The following is a 25071-nucleotide window of genomic DNA, read 5'->3' as shown; positions in this document are numbered from 1 at the left end:
TGATGAGACGGACCCGGAGTTGATCTCAAAGAACTCCTCAATTGCCAACTCCAATTCCGAACTGAAGACCGGATCGAGGAGGGAGAGTGGCTTCATCCTCCAGTGTCCAGTACGGTCGTGATCGACACCCCAGGATAGGGTAATAGTTATTGGTGAGTGGTCGGAAAGAGTCCTGGGGAGAATCGACATGTTTGAGATGCTTCCTATGAACACATCAGAGACTAGCCATCTGTCAATGCGGGAAAAGGAATCGTGCACCGAGGAATAGAAGGAGAAGGTGCGAGAATCGGGGTAAAGAAGCCTCCATGCATCATACAGGGCCAGGCGGGGAAGTGAAGAAAGTGTAGCATACGCGGCCTTGGTGAGGTGACGAGGTCGAGAACCTGATCTATCGAGATCCACATCAAATATTGTGTTGAAATCGCCCCCCCAGAGAATGGGCACCAACGGGAATCCATCCAGAAGGGACGCGAGATGAGTGAAAAATTCGGGATCATCGACATTGGGGCCGTAGATATTTAGCAGGATCACTTCCCTATCCCGCAATATGCCATGCAGCAGAACGAATCGGCCCAGGGGGTCTATTGTCGTGGTTATAGGGTTATATCTGATACTCTTATGAATTAGGGTCATAACTCCCCGGCTTTGTGTGGAATAGGAGGTATAGTACCTCTGTGGTCCCCATACCTTGGCGAACTTCTCACAGTGCTCAGTTACCGCATGTGTCTCCTGAAGAAACAGGATCTTAGTACCATGTCGTTCAGCCTGAAGCTGTAGTAGCCTCATTTTCTTGAAGTTCCCCAGCCCCCGCACGTTCCAGCTCAGGAATGTAATGGTTTCCTCACCCGACACCCTCGAAGTAGCCATGGAGAAACACAGGTGGATGGAACAGTGCCCCCCATAAATGGGCCTCATTGTTGCCAGGGCCGCAGTGACATAGATCACCTGGTGCTCTGAACTCTACCTTCTCCGCAATTACCAAGCCTTTTTTAACATTAACTCCCCTACCACCCACCCCCTCCCACATCCCTCCCCCAATCGGAGAGATGAAAACCCCATAGGTGACAAACCAAATACAAAACAATGGCATCAACGCCTGGGGGGCCTGTGAGTCGGCCTGACGGCGGAGCTCCGCACCTTGAGGCAATTTGAGGAATAATGAACCAATTTAACGAGATTGTATGTGGGGGGGTCAACCGAACAGCTTGTATGGGATGGTATGTTTATTTAGACCCGATATTGGAAACAAGGGGTTACTATGGAGATTCGCGACCCACACCAACAGTTGCATTACATAGAGAAAAACATAACAAAGCATATTTTCAGACACAGTGTCCACAGGACGAGGTAGGTGGTATCTCCACGGCCCAGGGGTTCCTATAGTAATGCATCCAGGATTGACGGCACGTTGTGGGACCAACCGAGTCCTGGGATAGGGCTATGTGGTGCCAGTTCCAAGATAAGAGCATGACGCGCCTGACCAAGAGTGCAGTGTGTGGGCCAACGAACCAAAACCCAAGCAAGGGGAGGGATTAATGCAAGTATGGTTTAGCCGGGAAAATGTTCATCCATAAACTTAGAGGCTTCCTCTGGTAGCGTGAAAAAATAAACTCGGTTTGCATGTTCAATCCGGAGTTTGGCAGGGTATAACATAGCATATTTGACCTGGAGGTCGCGCAATCGTCTCTTCACCGCCATGAAGGATTTGCGCTCGCGCTGGACCGCCATCGAGAAGTCCGGGTATAAGTGGATCCTGGCCGCCCCCAACAAGAGGTCTCCCTTGATTCTCGCCGCCCTGAGAAGGGCATCCCGGTCACGAAAATTTAAGACCCTGGCTATTATCGGGCGAGGTGGAGCACCCGGCCTGGGCTTCGCCGCAAGTGTACGGTGGGCTCTCTCGATTGCAAATTGTGAGGAGAGTTTTGGGGAATCGAGGAGTCGGAGGAGCATGCTCTCCACATAGTCTTCCATGGGTTCTTGTATGCCATCCTCCGGAACCCCGATTATACGGAGGTTGTTGCGCCTCGAGCGAGACTCAAGGTCCTCGTTCTTCTTCTCTACCTCTTTCAAGCGTGTAGATAACGTGGAGACCTCCGCCCGGAGCGAGCCCAGACCATCTTCAGCGGTACTCATACGTGACTCGATCTCAGTCACGCGACCATCCGTCCTCTCCATGTGTGCCTTGATGGAGGATATCGTGCCATTCATGTCGTCTAGTTTACTATGTATTGTGGTGAACCCTTCACGAATGAACTCCATCATTTTCTGAGATTCGGAAGGTTCCGGTTCATGTGCAGTTGATGGTTCCTGTGATAGCGTTTCCGCACCAGTTCCGCCCGAAGGCTTAGCAAACATATTGATAGAAGATTGCTTCTTTCCAGTCCTCGTTGACATGATGTCGGCAAGTATTGAAATCAGGTCCGCAGGTGAAGGGGAGGGTGCAGGACACCAGGAAAGGGCACCAGAGATGTGTGAGGTCGTGGCCGGCTGGCGGCAGGAGAAGCAGTGTTGCCGGGTCAAGGACAGGAGTGCCGTCCAGGCTGACCGTCGTATGTGGTGGCCCGTGCTCCACGAGTGTGTCTCCGGGAACCTGAGGAGGCAGGGGCCAGGGGGACCAGCAGGAAAACCAGGAGTAGCCTCTGGTAACCGTCGGGTCGCGGCAAGACCGCCAGGCCGGCAGCCCCCTGGTCGACCAGATGCAAGGTGGGTCAGTAGAGGAGATTCAGGGGTCGGGGTGCCCCTCGGCACCGTGAAGTCGCCAGCAGTAGGTAGGAGCGGGCACCTCCCGCCGCCCTCCGGCCCGACTTATGGTGCGGGTTAATGGGCCCAGGGTACGGGGCAGCCGGGAAGGGCAACAGGCTGCGGCCGGAATGTGGTGTCTGCCCCAGGCTGGGCCAGGCGCTGCGCATGTGAGGGAGTCCAGCGGGAGCAACGCGTACCTCAGGGGGGGTTCCCCTCCGATGGAGGCCGCCCGCCCGTATGATGAAGTCCAGATCAGGGAACCAACCCGCCGCTCGAGGCCGGTCTGAGTCGGCACGCCTCCCAGGACGGGGCGGCGGAGCGAACGCTCTCGGCTCCGATGAAGGTCCAGCACCCGTCGGTCGCTCCCCCGAAGGCCGCAGTGGGCAGGAGCGCTAGGCGGGAAGAACGCCCCTCCCCCCACGGGAGGCCACAAGCCGCGGGACTCGGCCGCGATTCCCTGGAGCCCCGCGGGGGATCAGAGGAAGCACCCGCTCCCGCCCAACTCGCCGGGGCCAAGAGCTCAGCGGCTAAGGAAATCCAGAGGACCGGATGAGAACAGGAGGGTCCCCGACACACCAGCCTTCCCCTCCGTGGCTTAGGTGGTGAAACGCCAAGGCAAACTGGATGATTTCAGCAAAAAGGAGTGCCTCGCGGAACGGAGCTGATCAGAAGGCGGCCATCTTCATCGAGCGCAACAGCGCCCCCCCCCGTGCATCTCATTTTTAATTGGTTTGGGCATTAGCTTTATTTAATATTTCACAGTGAATTTCGATTGAGTTTTAGAACCGTATTGCATCTCTGGTTTTTTATTAATAAATCCTGAGCTTGGGCAGAGTTGCCTAAAAGTAAAACACAGGATATCATTTGGGTCAGTAGGTCAGACAATCAAGAACAGTCATCCCCAAAGGTGTTGATTTCTTGAGCTCAGTGTTGACTGTTAGCACTTACCCTTTTTGTTAGATCGCACAAGAGATATCAAGACAGCCTCTTTTTCTCTTCCTTGGAAGCCATCAACGGATTTAATTTCTAATTCTGGATGTTGGTGACTAAGGTGCTTTCTAAGCATATCCACCTGTAAAACAATGGAATGTGTAGGTAAACGTGGAGTATATGCTAATTGTAATCTCATTTGTACTTTTGCATGTAGATGGCAACTGCCATGCTGTTGGTATTGGCAAAGGGAGTTGAAAAAAAAAGAATTGGCAAAAATGAAGGAACATGTGGTTTTAGGTCTATTAACAGATGTTTTTGTATTGAATGCGAACAATAACAAAAGTAATCTGAGAATGTAGAGTATTTAGTAAGGTTTGCCCTAACCGAATTAAAACGTGATTGGCTTAGCTTACACTGAATGAGTTCAAAGAGATAACGGGAGCCCCTCAGACACAAGCAACATGACAGAGAAATAGAAAGGGGGCAGCTGGTACTGGGTGATAACGGCCCTTCACTCACATTAAAAGTTTTACTTAATTCGGGCATTGTTAATTTGGGAAACGGTCCGAATCCATTATCACCCGGCTGCTACAGTCCACTATCCCAAGCAATATCACAAAAAAAACAGCATAGTGCAATACAAATCTCTCTCTCGCAGTAGGATTCAATGTTAAAGATAATACAAACGGCATTGGTACATAAACACATTACTTATCTTAAACCACCATTTTCTGCTTTTACATTCCCCTCCTAAAACAATTTCATATCACAGATAAAAGCTATCAGTAGTCCCTTTCTAAAAAATAGACACCAAAGGAAGAACCGGATGAAGGCATCCATGTGAAAATGTTAGCAGCTAAAGACTTTTTTTTTACAGGGTTAGCAGCCCCCAGGCTCAGTAGCCTCCATCCACCGTGTTTACCTCCAAAAGAGGGTAAATGGAAATGCAGCAAAAAGTATTTTTGCCACTGATATTAAAACACAAGCATTAAAAGACATTCTGGGAATAATGACCCTTCCAGTTATGAAGAAGGATGGATGAGGTGTAAAAAGGCGTGGGCTTCCAATAATCACAATACATTTCTCTTTCTGTGCACTAGTGCTGCTTCCATGATCTTGAGATTCACCAAGATTTCCTAAGCATTTCAGCATTCAAGAGCCATGTATAGACTGGTTGGCTACTTGACATACCATGTTGTTATACGGTTGTTCATTTTATTAAAAAAAATAGGGGATCTTGCTTTACAATTAATCCTTAGGATGGGCAGGAGAACCACAGCCTAGAAAGAGCGACAAGGAAGAGGAAATGTTTTTCTGGCAACCTTTCTTAACCACTAGAAGTCCAGGTAGTGTGGACCGAAGAAGACTTCTCTTTGCTAGTCCAGTTTGGGCTCAATTGCCAAGTAGAGTGGCTGGAGGAAGCCACAGAAGTCCTGTGTTATTCCAAATATTGAGGGTATACCAGGATCTCCTGTGACAACCAGCACAAAAGATCCAGGCTTTCCTCTTCTCAGCCCCTTGCTGTTTGAAGGAAGTTAGGAGAGGGAAACCCTTTAGGCGATGTCTCTTGCAGTCAAACCATTTCTCATACGGTTACATAGACATTTGTGTCTGAAACGTTTGGGCTTCTAGAGTGTGGTGAATGAAAGGAGTTGTATGTGTCAGCACTGGCACCAGAGTACACAAACTGCTAAAACTTCATCTCGGGAGGATAGCTCAGCGGCAACGTGCTCGCCTTCGAAGCAAGGCAACACAGAGCAACATAGGTTCGATCCCCGGGTCCGCACTTAGAAACCTCTAGGTATTAAGCACGTTATAAATAACCTATCACATCATATCATAATAGTGCCACTCTGCACAGAATTTCCTGCTGAGATTAAACCAGTCCTTTCACCTGCACCGTACACACGTCTCAGTTGGTATTTTGTGCTTCTTTCACATACTGACTTGGGCTGTCTGACCCTTGGGCAGGCCTGCATTTAATTTCAGGACAGCTTTATATTGTGCTTTTGTTTTAAAGGCAAAAAGAAAATCTCTTAATATTGAAGTTTTTCTTCAGAGGCAAATGAATCTCTTAGAGGTTAAACGCTGCCCCCGAGTTTCCTGTGTTTACAATTTGACAGATGCAGAATATGTCATGCTATTGCTTAGAAAACCTGGCAACTAACTGAATTCATACAATCATAAAAGGGAAATTGAGTGGTTGAGCATATACATATAGAGCACAACTGCATATTGACATTGTGGTGTTACCATGAGTGCAGTTGCTACTGGGGCCTGTGTGGAGTCTGCTCTCCCTTTTTACTTGGTGACTCACCTGAGATCCGAATGAGGCTGCTGGCAAAGCCCATTAATACCTTAGAATGGCGCAGAGTGCAGCGTAGAGTGCAGTTGCTGTAGGCGAGCAAGTACCAGGTGGGAACAGCGTGGTTGGAAGGCTTTGTGTGGTGTGGCTGAAGAGCCTTGGTGTGCCAGGTTGTAGCAGTAATGAAACGGACACACAACAAGTTATGTAACTCCTTTAAAAGGGTCCAAACACAGGATCATAAATCAACCGCCAATAGCTTCCACCCCAATGACCAACTGAAACTCCCTGCGCCCAACGTTCCACGCCAGTGTTCCATGGCACGCGGCACCTGGCGCCATGGACCAGTGGATCATAAATAAATCTCCCTTTCAACAGAACAGAAGATATTAACAACAGGTTTATGAATTTTACAAACAGTTCTAATCGTAACACACAATCTTTGAACTTGCTTGGATAACCAAATGTGCGTCTAAGGTGATCTCTTCTACCTGGTCTATTCTCATATGCATATTCATTCATTCTCATTTCACATTGCCACTCACTTACCACTGCACCACCAACATCACATCCGTCTCCTTCACCCTCAGAAGGCAAGGAATTGTTCAAGTAATCACCAAAACACCCTTGCAAGCTCAACACATTCTTGTCCTCAATTATGGCTTATTTGCCTCTATGCTCATCTTTATCCACTCCCACACTCCCACACTCCTACTCAACTTGACAATTCTTTCCTTGTTCCACCACCCGTTTTTGCCAAGCTTAGCATCACTGAAACTAGTTTGAGTAAACACACCGGGTTCGAAATATTGAGAATTTCCCTTGGTTACCCATACCACATCTCCCACTTTAACGTCTCACTCCTTGACGCACTTCCGGATGTCAAAACACATCTTGTTCTTCCCCTGTGACTCCTAAAACCCTTTTATGAATTTCTTCCACACCCACCGGAAGCATTCCTTCCCCTCAACTGATCAACCAATCCAGGAAGGTACAAACTTTGACAGAGCTTTCCTTCCTCTTAGCAATTCGAAAGGAGAGGCCCCTGTCACATCACATGGCGTGGTCTGATACGCCCACAACATATCACCCAAAGATCTCTGCACTGTCACATGATTTGTAATTGCCCACTGAATATATCCTTTAACTGCCCTGTTAACCCTTCCCACCAATCTGTTTGTCTGGGGTTGGTAAAGAGCTGTTCTCCAACTCTTTATTCCCCTCTCACTCAAACATCTGCATTTCCATTGAGGGAAAATGACCCACGTTGTCCTTCACGAACGTCTCGGGAGTCCCTTCTTTTCCAAATAGATCAACCAAATTCTTGCTCACACTAGTCGTAGTTGGCATCGCCAAGAACTACAACTTTCACCATCAGGAGTGATAATCTACAAGAACCAGTGCAAAACGTTCCTCTCGATTCAACTTGTGCATGGGACCTATAAAGTCCCCAGCTAACTTGATCCACGGTGTTCTGGGCCAGTCCACAATCTGCAAAGGTACCTTTCTACACAGCATGCCTTTATCAGCGGTGCAGCAGACCACGCACCAGTCCACCACCCAATCGACGACATTGTCCATTCCTGGCCACCAATAACATTCACGCAAACGCCTCTTCATTTCTAGTAGACCCTCCCATGGCCTTCATGTGCCATTTTCAACAACCTGGCTCATACACCAACCAGAGGCACCACTCTATGATCACGTATCAGCAGTCCATCTTCCCCTGACAACTCCTCCTGAATCTTCAAATACACTTGCATCTCTCTGTCCAAGACCCGCTCTCTAGGCCATCACGTGCCAACCGCATCAACACTTCATCATGCAGCATCACACTCTTCCACTCATCAATCGCAATCGCGTTCTTTCCATCACTTCTAAACGCTACCATCTCCACATCTTCTTCTGCATCATCCTTGCACCCGACATCCAGAGATGGCAATTGCGACAAAAAAACAGCTCTCACATTCCTGTTTCCTGGTACATATTCCATTGTATATACATACTCAAGTAACTTAGAAACTGGACGAGCTAACATTTACAAAACATTTAACAAGGGTTTATGATCTGTTCTCAATGCAAAAACTGTACCCCACACATAGGACGTGAAATGTTGCACAGCCCATACATAAGCAAGAGCTTCATGTTCAATTACATAGTATTGTCGTTCAGCTTTCCGCAATGTGCATGAGGAAAACACCACAGTACACTCCTTTCCCATACCAACTTGCCCTTAGAGTGCCTAAACCACATGCGCTAACATCCACAGTTATTACAAATGGCATACCTTCTCGGACAAAATGCAAAATAGGCTGCTTCACCAATACACTTTGTAATCCTCATGAAAAATGTTTCTCTCATCATTTCATTCATACCTCACACCATTGCGCAACTACTCTCTCAAAGGTTGCACCAACGTGGCGTATCAAGGAACAAACCTTGAGTAATACTTAATCCCATGAATGATAAACTTTCCTTATTCCCTGGCCTTGGCGCCTACATAATGGCCTTAACCAATCTCTCCCTCAGCTTTACCCCCTCTGCCGATTTCACATGTCCTCAATACTCCACTGAGGCTTTCAAAAGCACACACTTGGATTTCTGCAACATCATGCCTCTCTCACACAACCTATCCAACACCTCAGATAGGATCCCGTTATGTTCACTCTCATTCTGCAAATAGACCAAAAAATTGTGTTGAAACGCCACCACTCCTTTTAAAGCTCTGAACATCTAATGCATCACACGATGAAAAACAGAAGAGGCAGATGCCAGTCCAAAAGACATGCGCTTGAACACATATGCCCCTTCAGGCATCACAAAAGCTGTCAATGGTCTGGACTCTGGATGCAATTGGATCTGGTGGTATGCAGCCCTCATATTTCGGCTGAGGAATCTATGTGTATGGTTGAGGGGGATGATGCCTCCCATAATTTAGATTTGGCCATTAGTATGAATCAGGTTCGGAACCAGGCGATAAGTCCCCAAGATCAAGTTGCTGCTCCAACCAGCAAGTACAACCCCAAAAATAGAACCACTTCTATTATAATACAAAAAAGGTAGCAGGCGCCCCTCTCTAGAAAGAACATGGCATGATAACCTGTCCTGTGGTTTTGTCCCACTTGATAGTCCGCAATCGCTTTTAGCTCACTGTACTTTTCCACACAGGAGGAATATCAATTTGCATATCCGTCTTTATCCCGCCCGCAAGGGCAGTCTAGCACCGAAATGCAAGGCAAACCTCCTTTGAACAAGAGCACCAACAGAAACCCCATACCCAGGTTTCAGCCTTGTTGGGTCTCATCAGTGCGGTGGAGCTGTGCCTCTCTGAGCACAGTGAACAAGGGGTCCACATCTGGGTTCCCCCCAGGTAACAGGGAATTCTTGATATGTGTACATTTCAGGATTACCTGGAGCTTAAATCAACATCTAGGAAATTGTCAAATTGTAATACTCTCTGAAGTATACAGATGCCTGGGTTGCTTTGGCTACTATTAGACCATGTCGGGAGCCTAGATTTCTGTAAATATATTCAAATTGTTTTCACTTTCCTTAACACTAAAATGCAAGGATTGAAACAGCTAGCCTAGAAGTGCCTTGTTAGCTTGGGACCAACAGCTGCCATGAGCTACTTTTTGTTCCCCAGGCTAACTGGTGTCATACAAATATACCTATGTGACATTAACACTGGGCCTGATTCACAGCGGCGTTTTATAATGGTGCATTCCCACAGGAAAATGTTCTGTCAATCTGGCCGTGTGTGTGCGGCTGCTAATAAAGGAGCTTTAAGACACATCCAGAAGATGTTTAAAGCATAATGAATCACATGAAATGGAAAAAAAGTTAGCTTTGCGACAAACTGTGCATTCTCTCTTCGTTATATAATGGTAACTCCTGCTTACTGGGTGAGGTCTAAAACACTGGTGATATTTTAGCTCATGCTTACCAAAACTTTATTTAGAACCTGTAAATATGTCCTCAGTGAACGCCTTAGGCCTTTAAATAGTAAGGTCCAGGGCTTAGTGTTTCTGTACCATCGACTCTAATATCCTTATCTTCTGCATATAGCATGAACCTGCTGTATTTTACAGACTGCATCTAGTCGGTGAGATATATCCAGGCCAAAGACTATGGTGGCATCAGACCTTTGCTCTCAAACATGTGATACCAACTTTCTCTTCAAATTACACTTTTTGTAAGCATTAAATCTAAACAATTATGTGGTGACTGTGTACACTATCATGTAGAGGTCTTAATATCTCCTTGTTTGAGTCACTTTTGCTGGAAGATCACCCCATACAGTAGGCCAAGAACAGAAGCAAATGCACCCTGCTCATGCCTCTGAAAGAAATTCTATTAGAATAACTGAATACACAACACACCCTACTCTATGGTCTTGTGGCTAAGCGGCCTGACCCAAGAGCCTAATTGTCTTAGCAGTCAGGGGAGACAAGACATTTTGTTTCCACTGGAGAGGGGTAGTAAGACAGTATATTTCTTGTGTGTTTTTCTGCATGCATATACACTCTTTCTAGGTACTAAGTAGCAGGAATATTAGTGGAAAAATGACCAAGTTAGTTTGTACCTGTAAAGTTGATTATTAACCTTAGATGCTTGAATTCTGCACCAACGAGAACCGCATATCTATAATTATAAAAGCAAAAAATGTGGGGTGACTGGGTTTGTGGAAAAATGTTGTTCATCATACAATTCCACTCTGTTTCACCAATCTGCACCAAATTCAGCATAGTTACCTGTTAGGACCCTACGGAAATTACTGGCTACATGACATTGGGACACTCCACCCCTTCACACGAGACAGTTGCTTGAAATCCACAAACCATCAATGTAGTCATAGAAGGACCGGTCCTTAACCCAAGAATGCATGGTTTCTGGGACATTTGCACCGCAATGAAATGCACCACGCCAGGGTGAGGCAACAGTTGGGGCGAGAGCACAGTAGGTCCCAGAATGCAGCAGCACCCCAACTCTCCCCTCCCCCCAACGTCTGCGCTGGGATATGTCAGTCAGCCACACACTCCCAATCTCAGTGCAGTTTACTTCAGAGTCAGTAGCGACCCCAGACATTTTTCATAGGGGTGGCCCGATGGAAATCTTAGGGTGACACACAAAAACAAACACATAACTGAGGTAGGCCGGTAGGAGGCCAGCGTTTTTATAAGGGTGGCCGTGGCCCCCATTGGGGACCCCTTGGTGGCGCCTCTATTCAAAGTGCAAAGCACATCAAGCGATAAGCTAATCGGAACAGCGACCTACAGGATAAATGATGTTCAACAATTGATGAGGGTGTTGTCATGTCTGTCCACAGAACCCGTTCAGAGATCAGGTACTTTTTGCTAGGCCCCCATAAATGTGGCAGCGTGTTGAGCACAAATCAAATACTCTTGGGGTATTTGACTCACTTGCCAGATGAGAACTATCATCCTCAAGAAGCATGTGTAAGGGCAAAAGGAATCTCGTCTATATACTTTGTCGGCTGGCAGATATTGCCTTAACTGTGCAGACACTGGAGTCCTAGGTTGGTTCTGCCGGCCATCTCAGCAAGAAGAATCTGGCATTACCTTGGGACCCAACTCCTCTGGCCAAATGGGTGTAAGGAATACATTTCTGCACTGCTTCCAAAGACCTGTGCACAGTAGAAAGAAGAGATGACTGGGACACCGAGTGGCATCAATTATTGCTTCTGCCAGGACAGCAGTAATTTTGTTAATTCCGGCAATGGTGCTTCCTTCAACAGCTGGCACAGCGCCGACTCCCAACGGCACTATGGTGTATTGCAATGTGGGAAAAGCAATGACCTCATAAATGTGTCTTACTTAACTTTAAAAAACCTTTATTAGGAACTACTAAACTATTAAATTGCTGTATACGACCATATAGTATTTGTAAATCAAAACAATCCAAGAACTTCAGATGTGAAAAACAATTTATAAATGAACATAAGCGCTGACAGAGAACTTTGTGGAGCTCAGCTTTGGAGGTAGTACCGTTGTCAGTCATACTCCAAATCAGCAACTGCTCGAAGGACCTTCTGTGTTCACAAAAAATACAAATGAGAGCAAATGCGACTCATCAGGGGGCCTTGCATTTTCCTTTCTCGTCAGTAGGCATTCTTTCTCAGTTTATGCATTTTAAAACGCACACCAGATTTGTGCCTAACCTATGTTGCATACCAGCAATGCCCTCAGCAAGCCTGTCTCAGTCCTTTGTCCTTTTAATAAGGACTATCTTCTGGGGTATTTGTCCCCTCTCCCCAAGGGTGAGCTACGCCCTTTGGGACTAAGGAAGTGAGCATGCTAAGCTTAACACCACCTACGGGACAGGTCAAGCAGGATCCCACTGGGGTGAGCCCCTCTCTGGGGATAGGAGATTAGTTGAAAGGGATATCAGTACACCTATTCTCAAGATCTCAATATATTTGTTGGCTATATGGGACTTAAACTATGCGATGACTTAAAACTTCCTGTAAAAATGGCTGGTATGGTTTCTGACCCTCTATTTCTATAGTACTCTCCTAGAGCAAGGGTATGCTGGAACAGCCCCACCCCCAAACTGAGGGAGGCATAAAGAGCCAATCAACATTGGAGGCAGAGGGGTAAGAGAAACCTGCGGACCCAGAGATGCATAGGAACCTCCTTCTGGTAGGTGTGGCAGGAAGAGGAAGAGCGTAAACTAGGCATGACGAATGAGGCCGCAGCTGAGCCAGCGGAATGCTTGCAGCCCTGCCTGAGCAGGAGCCGTAAGCGCCCAGCCCAGAAGAGCAAAGTGGAGAACCTGCCGTCTGAGAAGCAGGCAGCCGACCTACTGAGTCGCTGGTATCATGGTCCTTCAGAATGCAATTGGAATAGAGGCAAACGCCACCTGATAACCCGATATGCAACACTGAAAGGAACAGAAGAGGTGGTGCGCTTTTGCCATGGCGGAGTGAGAGACCCAAGACTCCACGGCAGGGTGAGAGCAACCAAACCCCAAGGCAAAGTGAGAGTACAGAGACCCCGAGGCTGTGTAAAAGAAACCAAATCCCAAAGCGGGAAAGAGCCCAGAGACCCCAAGGTGGGGTGAGAGAAACCAGACCCCAAGGCGGGGTGAGATGTGAGAACCGAAGGTGGGACAAGACAAACTAAACCCCAAGGCAGGGTGACAGAAACTAGACCCCATGGAGGGGTGAATTGAATCGAAACGCAAGGTGGGGCAAAAGCCAAGAACTGCCTAGCAGGAGAGAACACCAGGGTCTTTCTTGGTGAAAATCTACAAGGAGAACAGTCAAACAGGACTGGGGGGTTTATGGCACAGCCCAGTCATCCCTACGTGAGAACACAGACAAGAGACATTAATTGGAGTGAATTGAACAGTAGAGACAAGAGAAGGTTGGAGAGTCATTCGGCCTACTAGCTTAGACTGTACACAGTGGTGGGGAAACAATATTGATAAAGACACCAGGGTGGCGATCAGAAGCCAACCGCCAGTCATTTGCTCAGGCATGTACCTTTGTTATATTTGTGTGTTTCTTCTACAGTGGTAGAAACAGAACTCAAGTAGACATAGCATTCTGGACAGAGGACTTTCTTGTTTTGTAACAGACATTATGACGAGAACCCAATTATTTAAATAGTAGGGCCAAGAACCTTAGACTTGGGGAAAACAGATGCTTTTTTTGTGATATAGAATAAAGAAAAGTTCAACCACAATGCCACCTTGTTGGTCTCCCGATTCTGATCTACCACAACCGATATCTGTGGTCCTCATACTGGTGTTATTGCCCTTTAGGTTTTTACACTTGTTTACAGTTTTGAAATCCTGGTATATTTTGTAATATACTTAGTCTGAACATTCCATATTTATTTATTTAAAGCAGTTTGAATTGTTCCTGATTTGAGTGGGCAGATCTTCCTGAAGTGTTCATATATTCAGCTCTACTAAGCTACCAAATGACGAGCTCTGGTGCCTTAAGAATGTGTTAGTTTGGCATTGTCTGTAAAAAGTAGGTTGCTGTATGATCTCCGGTCCTCCACTCTCAATCTCGCTTCTACCAGAAAAATGATTTCTTCACAATTGCGAGTTAGTTTTGGGATGTTTCCAAAGGCTATAGATGTAGATCAGTAAAATGAGTAAGGTTCATACAAAGGCAAACTATCATATCGCTTTCCTTAAACTAAGGATTAGATCCAATCTAAAGCCAAATGTTTCCAGGAATGTGGTGCATAATTGAATAAGTAAGTCACCTGCATCCGAAAGCAGTCACATTATTTGTAAACCTAAATTATTCTTGCTATATATAAATGGCCTGTATGACTCACCGACAATTCTAGGTGCTGAAGTTCCAAAGTTATGCAACAAGATGTTACCTGTTTTTGCTTATGCAGACAACACAGCCTTATATTGGTGGGACGGGGAGGCGTGGAGTCGGCCTGTTTTCAAAGGCCCATTTCAGGCCCCTTTACCATCCACAGCAGTTCTACTGCACACAGCTGTCCCTGCGCCCCTCGTGCGCACTCTTTTACATGAGCCGCTCTTCCCCCCCTTGTCCTCGCGCTCGTGCGCACAGTCTCAGCTGATCAGCAGTTTTACCAGGCTCCAGCTACACGCGGTCCTCGCGTGCATACCCAGAAGCGGTATTCAGCAGTTCCTCATCTTCAGTGATCCTCGCACCATCGGGCGCATCCCTGCAAATTCGGATCAGCTGTTTTGGATCCGTTGGATCTGGCGCTCCCTGCACACACCTTTCTCCCTCCCTCGTGAATCTTGATGTCTTGAGACAATGCTGATCACGCGCCCAGCAGCAGCTCCTCACCTTGCAGAGCCCTGTGGCTCTCCTCGCTTTGCCACGCCCCCCCCCCGTGTATAGAGATTTCCAGTGAAAATGAAAGTACTGACTACCAAAAAGAAGATCCTGATTTTAAAATGCAAATTACATTTTATTAACTTGGAAAGTTGCATTTTTTGTAGTTGCACACGTGTCCCTGCAGCCCCTTGTTTGCTATAGAAGCACATTCAGATGCACGTGTTTTTTGCTCCAGACAGAGCTGTTGTGTGCCCCTAACCTACTTTACTGCGTACCCTGATTTCCATTTGGCTGCACCACTCCAAAATGGCTGCCTGATTTTTCACCGATTGCTTTGCTGGCTGACCTGAGCGTTGCTGATTGGCTCACCGTTTCTACAACTTCTGATTGGTGGGACTGGGAGGCGTGGAGCTGGCCTGTTTTCTTAAGGCCCATTTCTAAGGCCCCTCACTGCTTCCTGTCCGCTGACAGGCCGCTACATGGAACCTCTAACGCAACCCAACCCTCCTCGGGGTTTCAAACCCTGGACTACCTCCTACCCATGGCGCTTTCTGTTTCTCCCATCGTTTCAACTGCTTCTCTATCAACTATCCTTCCCTTCTCACTAAGTCTGGTAAGAAGTAGTTTAAAAAGGATATCGTGGCCTCTAACCAAGGTCTCCCTATTGCTGATACCTATTCCAGCGCCTCTTCCAGACAGACCCTCACTGACATCCTCTGTCGTTCCTTCGCCGGATCTATGGACCCCACATATGATCTCTGTGCTCTGTCCGGTCTCCTCCTCTCCCATTAATGTTGGCACTCGCTGGGACATCCTCAGGGCCTCCTTTGACTCCAAAGTCATCCTTAATGTCTACCTTAATGACACTGTCATGGCCCAAGGTCCTCAGGCCAATCTCCTCCTCTTCGATAGGCGCTTCCCTCGCCTCATCAACTTCCTTTCCTCTCCGGCTGTACCTTCCTCTCATTCCTTGGCTACATTGCCCACTCCTCCCTCCTCCTCTGCCCCACTTCAGACTAGCTCCACTCCTCCACAGGGCGTACCTTTGATTTGTACCCCTCCCCAGAAGGTCTTTAAGGCTGACAACCTTCTGCATCTTGCCACTCTCAACTCTCGCTCTGCTGTCAAACAATCCTCTGACATCTGTTGCCTCCGTGAAGAACTGGACCTTACTGAGACATGGTTCACGGCCAGCTCTGTCATGAGCTTTGACACTCTCCTCCCTGACGTCTACAAGAACCTCTCCATGCCCAGATCCACCCGGCCCGGTGGTGGTGTAGCCCTAGTCTTTCCTGAGTGGATTCCTGCCACCATCATTCCCACTCAGATCTGCTCCTCTTTCAAATGCCTTGTCTGCAGGCTCTCAATTTCTCCTACTCACTCTCTTACTGTGGCTACTATCTACCGTCCCCTTGGTCAAACCACCTCCTTTCTCTCTGAGTGGGCGGACATCTCCTCCTCCCTCCAGGCCTCAACCACTCAACTCCTCTTCCTTGGTGACTTCAACATCCATCTTGATTCGGCCTGTCCCTCTTCTTTGCTCTTTTGAGACCTCTGCGATTCCCTCTCTCTCTCTCTAATCTCCCCTCTGGCCCGACTCACTCTGCTGGTCACACACTTGACGCCTTGATCTCCTCTTGCCGCCACCTCTCAATCCCTTTGACCACTCCTCTCTCCTGGAGTGACCACTGCCTCCTCTCCTCATCACATCTCTCACTCTCTTCCCCACAAGCCAAGCCTACCCCTACACTGTCACCTACCTTCTCGGACATTCGGCCGATGAAGCAGGTGTCAGATGAGGCTTTCGCGTCCACCTTCTCTCTTACCCCTCCCCCACCGGCTGACTCACACCCGGACACAGCCCTATCCCTCCTCTACTCTTCCATTACTGATACTCTTGACCCTGTCATGAGGATCCACTTGAAGTCCAAAGCCAAGTGCTATTCCTGGTTTGACTCTGACCTAGCTACACTCAAATGTAAGTGTAGGACGGCTGAAAGGAAATGGAGGACTTCATGCTCATTCTCAGACAAACTGGCCTGTCGCCTGCTCCAAAGGCAATACCGACTCTCTGTCCGCACCAAGAAGAGTCCACGTTCAAGCACGTGTCTCAGCGGCATCAAACAACTCGGCCGAACTCTAAAATCTGCAAGGAGCTGGCCAACCCTGCTGCAGTCTCTACCTTTCCTGTTGCCTCACAGGTTCTTTGCAATGCCCTTGCCCCTCATTTTATCTCAAAAACCCAGGACATCCTGTCCACCCTCTCCCTCCCCTTCCCCTCCTCTCCTCTCCCCTCTTCATCTTTGCTTGTTGACCCTCCCTCAGCCATCCCCCCACCCTCCTTCTCATCCTTTCCTCTTTTCTCCACCGATGAGGTCGCTAGACAAGTCCGATCTATGAAAGCCTTGTCAAAACAGGTTCACCCCTGTTCCTCCAAAACCATCTAGGACCACATGGACACCCTCGCTCCGGCCCTTGCCGATTTCTGCAACCACTCCTTTGCCTCAGGATCCTTTCCCTCAGGATCCTTTCCCTCCCCTCTAAAGCACTCCCTCGTGCATCCTCTTCTCAAGAAACCCAGAGCTGATCCTTCTTGTCCTGCCAATGATTGCCCTATTTCCATTACTCCCTTTCTGGGCAAACTCCTTGAAAAGCTGGCCATCTCCCAGCTTAACCTTCATTCTGATTCCGTTGTCTGTCTCCATGACCACCAGTCTGGCTTGAGAGCTGCCAGAAGCACAGAAACTGCTCTCCTGAACATCCGTGAAGACCTTGTCTCCAACCTTGACTCTAGCATTCCCTTTGTCCTCATCCTACTCTATCTCTCTTCTGCCTTTGACACAGTCAACCATACCATCCTGCTGAACCATCTCCGTGAGAACCTGGGTATCACCGATCTGGCTCTGGCCTGGCTGACCTCTTTCCTTTCTGATCGACCCTCCCAGGTCATATTGGGGTCCTTCCTATCATCTATCTCCCTTTCTACCTGTGGTGTTCCCCAGGGGTCTAACCTCTCGCCCTGGCTTTTCAACCAATACCTGGCAACTCTCACCCGCTGCACTGCCATTTTCTGCTCAAATTTCCAGTGTTATGTTGATGACACAACTCATTTTCAGGCTGCCCTCGACCACCTCCTCTCCCTCTCTCTTCTCTGACTGCCTCACTGCCATTCAAAATTGGTGTTCCGCCAATGATCTTTGTCTGAATGTCAGCAAGACTGAGATCCTCCTCATCGGCACACCTTCTCCATCCATTCCCCTCACTCTCTGGTCGGCCTCGCTTGGCCCTCTTCCTACACCCACCTGCATGCCTGAGAAACTCTGGGTCATCTTTGATTCCACACTTTCCTTCTCCGCCCACATCTCTGATGTCTCTAAAAAAAATCAAACTTCCTACTGCATCTCCTCAGAGGTACTCTACCCTTCCTCTCATTCCCCAGAGGCTCACTGTCTGCAAAGCTCTGGTTCTCTCTAGGTTGGACTATTGTAACAGCCTCTTTCTAAACCTACCTGCCTCTACCCTCCGCCCTCTGCAACTAATCCAGAACAGAACTGAGAGACTTGTCCTTGGCCTCAAGCCCTGGGATCTTATCTCTCCAGCTCCGAAATCTCTCCATTGGCTCCCTGTGGATGCAAGGATTAAATGCAAAACCCTCTGCATTGTCTACAAGGCCTTCTGAGGCCTGGGTCCAAAATACCTTCAGCTATCCCTCTGCAAATACCTCCCCTCCCGAGCTCTTCGCTCCTCTACCCCGAACTCCCTCAAGGTCAGTCGTTTTTCAAAGAAACGAGCTGGGGGTAGATCTCTGTCTTTGGCTGGTGCCTCCCTCTGGAACAGCCTCCCTGCCACTCTTGAGGAGAACCATCTCCAGTTATACAAACACCTCAAGACCTTCCTCTTTGCTTCTGACTTCGCCCACCATCTCCCCTGCTGATCTGTTCTCTTCTGGCACTGTGCATCTGGCCATAAGGCTGGCCCAACTCCAAACGTGTTGCATAATTAGATGCAGATCTGGGAAAACCAAGCAATTTCTTGAAAAAGTCCTTTTCCACAGTTTGTAACAGCAACACATTTGTAAAACCCCATAAAGTAGCCCCATATTTAGCACTGTCCGCCGGGCCCAGGAACCTGCTCACCCTGCCACCCGCACTGCCTCTGGGCCACCCCCTGCACTGGGGTCTGTATCTGTACCCCTACAGTCCCCCCACCCCCCTTTATCTTCCTGCACTTATCAGTCCTACCCTGTCTGCTGCTTTAAACCCAGCACTTGCTGGCTGCACTACCACTGTTTGTTGCCCTTATTATTTATTCATTTATGATTATTTATCTGTTTCTGCTCCGCACTTTCCACTTCTCTACCCTTCCATGCACTTTTCCCCTCCCCCATACACTTGCACGTTCTCAATGTCACTGGGCCTAGTAAGAACGTTGTTTCGTTCTCCCTTATTCCCCTCCCTTGCCTTGTTGCGCTCTGAAACACTTCGTGTACGTGCGCGATAGAAATGAAATATATCGTAGCTCGTACTCCAAGAGCACTGCAATTTCTTATCACAGAATACACACGTTATATGAAGAACCAAATTATAACCTTGATTGACAGGTAAACACCTTAGAATCAGCTATTTTTATTTGTTACTCCAACATAAAATCGATCATAAGATTAAAAATATACAGTAATATTTTTATTCCACAGGTAACAGAATTTGAATATCTGGGCATCCGTTTTACCACAAATGTATTAAGTCATGGACACATAAATAGGCAGGCTCAAAAAATGAAACAGGCAAGAGGGGGGCGGGTGGTTCATGATTGAAGTCCATGTGTCAGGACCAACCCTTAAATATGATTCTAGAGGTATACAAGGCAGAGTCCAAATCAGTTGCTAAATATGGGGCTACTTTATGGGGTTTTACAAATGTGTTGCTGTTACAAACTGTGGAAAAGGACTTTTTCAAGAAATTGCTTGGTTTTCCCAGATCTGCATCTAATTATGCAACACGTTTGGAGTTGGGCCAGCCTTATTTTGAAGATGAGTGGTCTCTTGAGCCGGTGTTCCACTGGTTATGGATATGGTCTAACCCTATGGCAGTTTTAACCCAACATACCATTGTGAGTATTTTATCAAAAACTGTTATTTTAATGATTTGTTGGCTAAATTATGTCAAAATGTTTTCATTGAAAATTAATGATACTGCACATTTTAATATCCCTTTCATGTTAAACCAGACTATCCACAAGGACTATAAAAGGCGTCCAAAATACCTGGTTACAGATCATAGAGAGGGAAATGATCTTTTAAAACCGATTAAATCGTAGATTTATTTTACTTGAGGACAATGGGATTAAGGATTGCCTCCTATGGAATGATAAAATGTATGACTGTTGCATCGTGACAAGGGCGCGTTTCAATTGTTTTCCACTACGTGCAATAACTGCAGTATGGACAGGCGCCCCTGATGAAAAAGAAAACTTCTTTTTTCCCGCCCATGTTCTATTCTTTTGCCCAGCTTATGAGCACATTAGGGAAAAAACGATCCTTATGCCGAATTTGTACAATGTCGTCCGGTTCTATGTTATATAGGATGGGCCTTATCATCATATCTTCGCTAAGCACTAAATGTTAGAAAGAACCACTTGTAATTACGTCATTTAAAATTTGTATTTATCTTGGTGTTTTGTTATTCCTCTGTACTGCTGTAGGTATGATTATGAGTTGCAATAAACATATGATGACAAGCAAAAGCAGCAGCCGTTTGTTTATTAAGAAACAAAGAAAGAAAGATGATTATATGCTCTGCCAAGCATGAAACATGCAGCTGGAGTAGTACTATCGTATTTATTTCAAATTTACCATAATATAATTGTGTCTATGAACTGCAGCAATGCTGGTCATAGGTCTGATTTTCTTACACACTGTATATTAAAATTGAAGACACAGATGATGAAATCTATTTCCGTATTGATCTCATATGCTCAGATAGCATGACTTTTGTAATGTTCTTGGTTTGTTGCCAACCAAATAAACTCCTTGTTTAACGAAAAATATGTATACAGAACAAAAACTAAGACACTGGCTAATGAAACAAAGGATAAATATTAAAGTGAGCAGAAGCACGTTTATTTATGTCAAAGCAACGGCCATCATCCAGTGTACCACTTCTTTCACCTCTATCACCACCTGAAAACTGCTTTCTGATTTAGAGGGGACATTGTGAGCGAGCAAGTGAATGGCACTGGAAAGGTTACTAGCCATTGTCTCAGAAATCATGACACCCCTACCCGGCCATGCAAGTGCTGCTTGGAAACTGAAATACCTCCAGTTCTCTTGGAATCTGGAAAAATGTGGGTGGGCTGCCCTGTGGTTGAATCCAACTCTCAAAGTCAGACTATCAAGGAGGCATGTCTTCCTGGGCCATATCATCACTTGGTGCTTGATGAAACATTCTAGGAGACCGTAGAAAGCCAGACCTACTGGTTGGCATTACAATCACCACACAGAGCAGAAACCAGACTTTGCTCTCCCATCACCGCCTATCAGTGGCAATAACACTTTCTAATGCCTCAACAGAGCTTTCCAAGGCAGTCAGCGGAACAACTTGCAGTCAGCCTCTAAGGTAGTCACCCCAGACCAACTTACCTGCGGTTGTTTACCACCACCCACAGAGAGTTTTCGAACACCCTGTGACCACGGCAGACATGGCTTCCCTTCAAGGCAATAACCATTAGGCGGAACAGCTAATACAGTGAGCGCACCTCAAGTTCCAGATGTTGTTGCTGTCCCGGTGATGAATGTAGCCCTAGCAAATCTGCAGAGTGGTCCCTATTGGAAATAGCCAAATGCAAGCCGTCACTTCATTAGCAGTAGAGGCGGCGTCTGCTCAATTGCAGCTTTCAGGCCAAAGCAGATGAGAATATTAACAGGATCCACTAAAAGTGCATGCATGCCACAATGTTTAGAAATGATCTACCTCACTTCCATGACCAATAAGAAGAAATGTAAAGGTTAGACCCTTCAAGAGAACCCAAATCAATTGCACCCCTGCTCTCAAATGGAGGCCAAAATGACCAACCTCCTCTTTTTCTCCCATACACAAAATAGATCAAAACACCTAGTGAACACACAGTTAATCCTGTTTTAGTAGAGGGGATTAAGTGGGGTTACAGAATTAATGCAATCTCAAATGTACACGAGCAGCATCTTTGAGGAGGGACTTGAGATCATACAAGCCAGTTCAGAAATCCAAGGAGGCATCACTTTCAGGGATTTTAAATATAGAGTGGCCTACGGCTCATAGGCTCAAAGCCCAACACCAGTCACTATGGTTATTTTATCCACTCAATCGGACAGCACCCGGCCCTTGCCAGAAGTTTGCCCCCAGAGAGATTTGAGCGAGTGCCTAAAACAACGCCTCCCTTAGAAACGAGACAAACCTTTCCCCTGCTGTTGTTGGAACCAACTACATTATCAACCAACAAATTGACGAAGATGCTGCTTACTCACTATATCCTTCCGCTTTAGATAAAAACCGTGGATGACCAACCCATGTATTTTACCTTAACATGCTTGCCTTCAGGTCCATAAATACAAGATTGGAAGAAAATAACACTATAAACACTATGATCATGATGAAACCAGAGAAGATAGCATGCCAGTCTGAAAGCCACTGTGCTTCCTGACTTGAAGATCATGAAACTGGTAAAAAGGCAGGGAGTACAAGGTACTTCATACCTTAGCCCTAAAGGTCTGTCCAAATACCAACAGTGTCCAACATTAGCCAACACATCGGAAAATATCTTCATCAACGGGATCTCAGTATGTGGACAGATAAGCGCCTCAACACCATGAATGGAATGGATTTCAAGCAATTAGTCCAATGACCCATGCATTTTCAAGGACACCCCTTCGATGTACTGTTCACCTGCAATTATGACATCACTGAACCCACAAAAGTACTAACATTCTGGGCTGAACACTCCCTAATCTACACACAACTCTGTTTATCTACTACCAACCCTGCTCCCACTAAATCACCCATCAGAAGGTAAATCAATTTTTTTTCAGACCACAAAGGAACCATTAAACAAGTCTTCAGTAACCTGTTTGATATCAACCCTGATGACCCCAGATACCCCACACATTAGACTACCTGGCTCTCCACCTCAGACAACCAAGGATGCCAATCACAGCTAAGGACAATAGATTTCACCTTCAATTAGCACTGATGAAGAGAAGTTCAAAAATTTGAAAGAGACTGGGCCAAATCCCAAGACAGACTCAGTTGATGAAAAAGATTATCATTTTATTTTTTATTTACAGTATATATAGTGCAAAAGTCGCCCCCAGGTAGCAGAGAGATGTACAATAATGCATCCAAACACCAATAAGCAGCCTACAATGACCACCATTAAAAATAATATTCACAAACAGAAAAAAACATGATACAAAAAACCCTGATATTTCAGGTATTAATATGGGGCCATCCAAACGCAGAAAAACAGTTAAGCGAAATAAGTCCCATAACATTTTCAACTATTAAGAGTACAACAGGAGGTGACTACTAAATATAGTAAGTTCTGACTGAAAACATTTAATTCTGTGAAGAACTGAGGCAGGTTTATCCGTCCACGACCTATAAGAATGCGTTCTGTTGTCCCATTCTAGAATATGAATCCTCTTAAACGATTTCAGGTCCTCACAAAGAATTATGGCTGTGCCAACCTTCCTTTTCAACCGGTCCAGTCTTCCTTCATAATACTTCCCATGGATCAGATACAGAAAGTAAGAGTACATTGGCGATGATGGCAGGTCTGATAGTTTTGATGATATTGGCTAGCCTCTTATAGATGCTTCCGGCTTATCACCTTTATGTCTCATGGTTTTTGCAGACTGATTCATGATAGTAACGAGCAGAAAGGGTGGAGCCTAAATACTCAGTGCCAAAGATGTTTCTATATTTTTATTGAAAAGGGGTAATAAACCATGAGCAGCAACATTCGTTTGGGGATTTGATAAATGCATTGGGAAGCTGGAGTATTTGTATCCGGGGCTGCTGGTATATTAACATGTGGTGTAGAACTAGACAATGCGCCTCATTACGACCCTGGCGGTACAGGGTTAATGGCGCGGTAAAAGGTGCCGGCGCCATTAACCCGGTACTGCCTCATTACAAGGTCCCCTCGCGGGACCCGGTAAGTAACGCCTGGTCAAACCAGGCGTGCTTACCGGGTCCCGCGAGGGGAAGAGGGAGCAAACAATGGGCCAACTCGTAATGACCCGTTGTTTGCTCCCTCTCCCATTTCCATTCAGCCCTATGGGGCCTGAAATGGGAATGGGGAAGGACCGGGTCCGGGTCCTTGGAGGGAGGAATTACCCGGCCTTCCGAACTCGGAATGGCCCGGTAATTCCTCATTCTGTGGACCCGGACGCGATTTCGGTGGCAGCCATGCCGCCAATAGCGGCATGGCTACCGTCGAGGTCGTAATGAGGGCCAATGACTTTTTGTAGGCTTGGGTTGATTGACAAAAACAAATTATACCCTTTGTTGGAATAGTTGGAGAGGGCATACAGTCAATTAATGCTTAATTAAGCACATTATTTAGTCTACCAATATCTGCTCGTTGCTCTTCTACCAACAACAGAAATCAGGTATGATGGTGAAGAAGGGGATCTGGACGGATTTGTGGCAATAACTTCCCCTGTTGCCAATCCCTAAGCCGTGGACAATGGGGCCATTGCTACCTATTTCTGATTTTCAGGAAAAGCACCCATGGACAGTTGGGAAATACAATTCACCTCTCTCAATTTAGGGCTAGCCCTTAGGTACACATAATTGAACTGTGGAGCAAGTGAATACAGTGAACAGTTCGGCACTAGTGGAGATACCCTCTTTCTCCTTGATGCCCTAATTTCCTTATATTCTTGTATTCGTTTCTTTTTACAGCAGGCCTAGAAGTCTTTGCAGACATCTCAAAATACTGAAAAGAAGGAGTCTGTCAATCCCATAGGTGTTCACCCATGGCTGCTGTCTGCCTGACCGTTGCAATCAATGTTTCTGGGAAAACATCCCATTGCCATTAAAGGAAGCTGTAAGGACCCCTCTCCCTAAAGGCCATCCCCTTCATCCCCCCCACCCAAGGCAATATCCAATTACCATCCAATTTTCACACAACCACAGGAAGCCAAGTTGATTGAAAAGATTGTGACAAAACAATTACAGGAATATAGCAAAATCAATACCCTGTTCCATGACAGGCCATCTGACTTCAGACCAGGGAGAAACACCAAGAT

General features: G+C 46.6%; 1 protein-coding gene across 1 annotated transcript in view; it reads right to left on the bottom strand.

Annotated features, from left to right (window-relative positions):
* Positions 1–25071, bottom strand: part of IGHMBP2 (immunoglobulin mu DNA binding protein 2) — a 530708-nt gene that overhangs the window by 73486 nt on the left and 432151 nt on the right. The window contains exon 12 of the mRNA XM_069624129.1: positions 3691–3814. Within this exon, the coding sequence (XP_069480230.1) occupies positions 3691–3814 (124 nt within the window). The remainder of the gene's footprint in view (positions 1–3690; positions 3815–25071) is intronic.

Source organism: Ambystoma mexicanum, chromosome 11, assembly GCF_040938575.1.
Source record: "Ambystoma mexicanum isolate Mex_15411 chromosome 11, UKY_AmexF1_1, whole genome shotgun sequence".
Classification (NCBI taxonomy): Eukaryota; Metazoa; Chordata; class Amphibia; order Caudata; family Ambystomatidae; genus Ambystoma; species Ambystoma mexicanum.
Note: the sequence above shows the minus strand (reverse complement) of the source record. Positions and strands in the feature narration are given on the sequence as shown.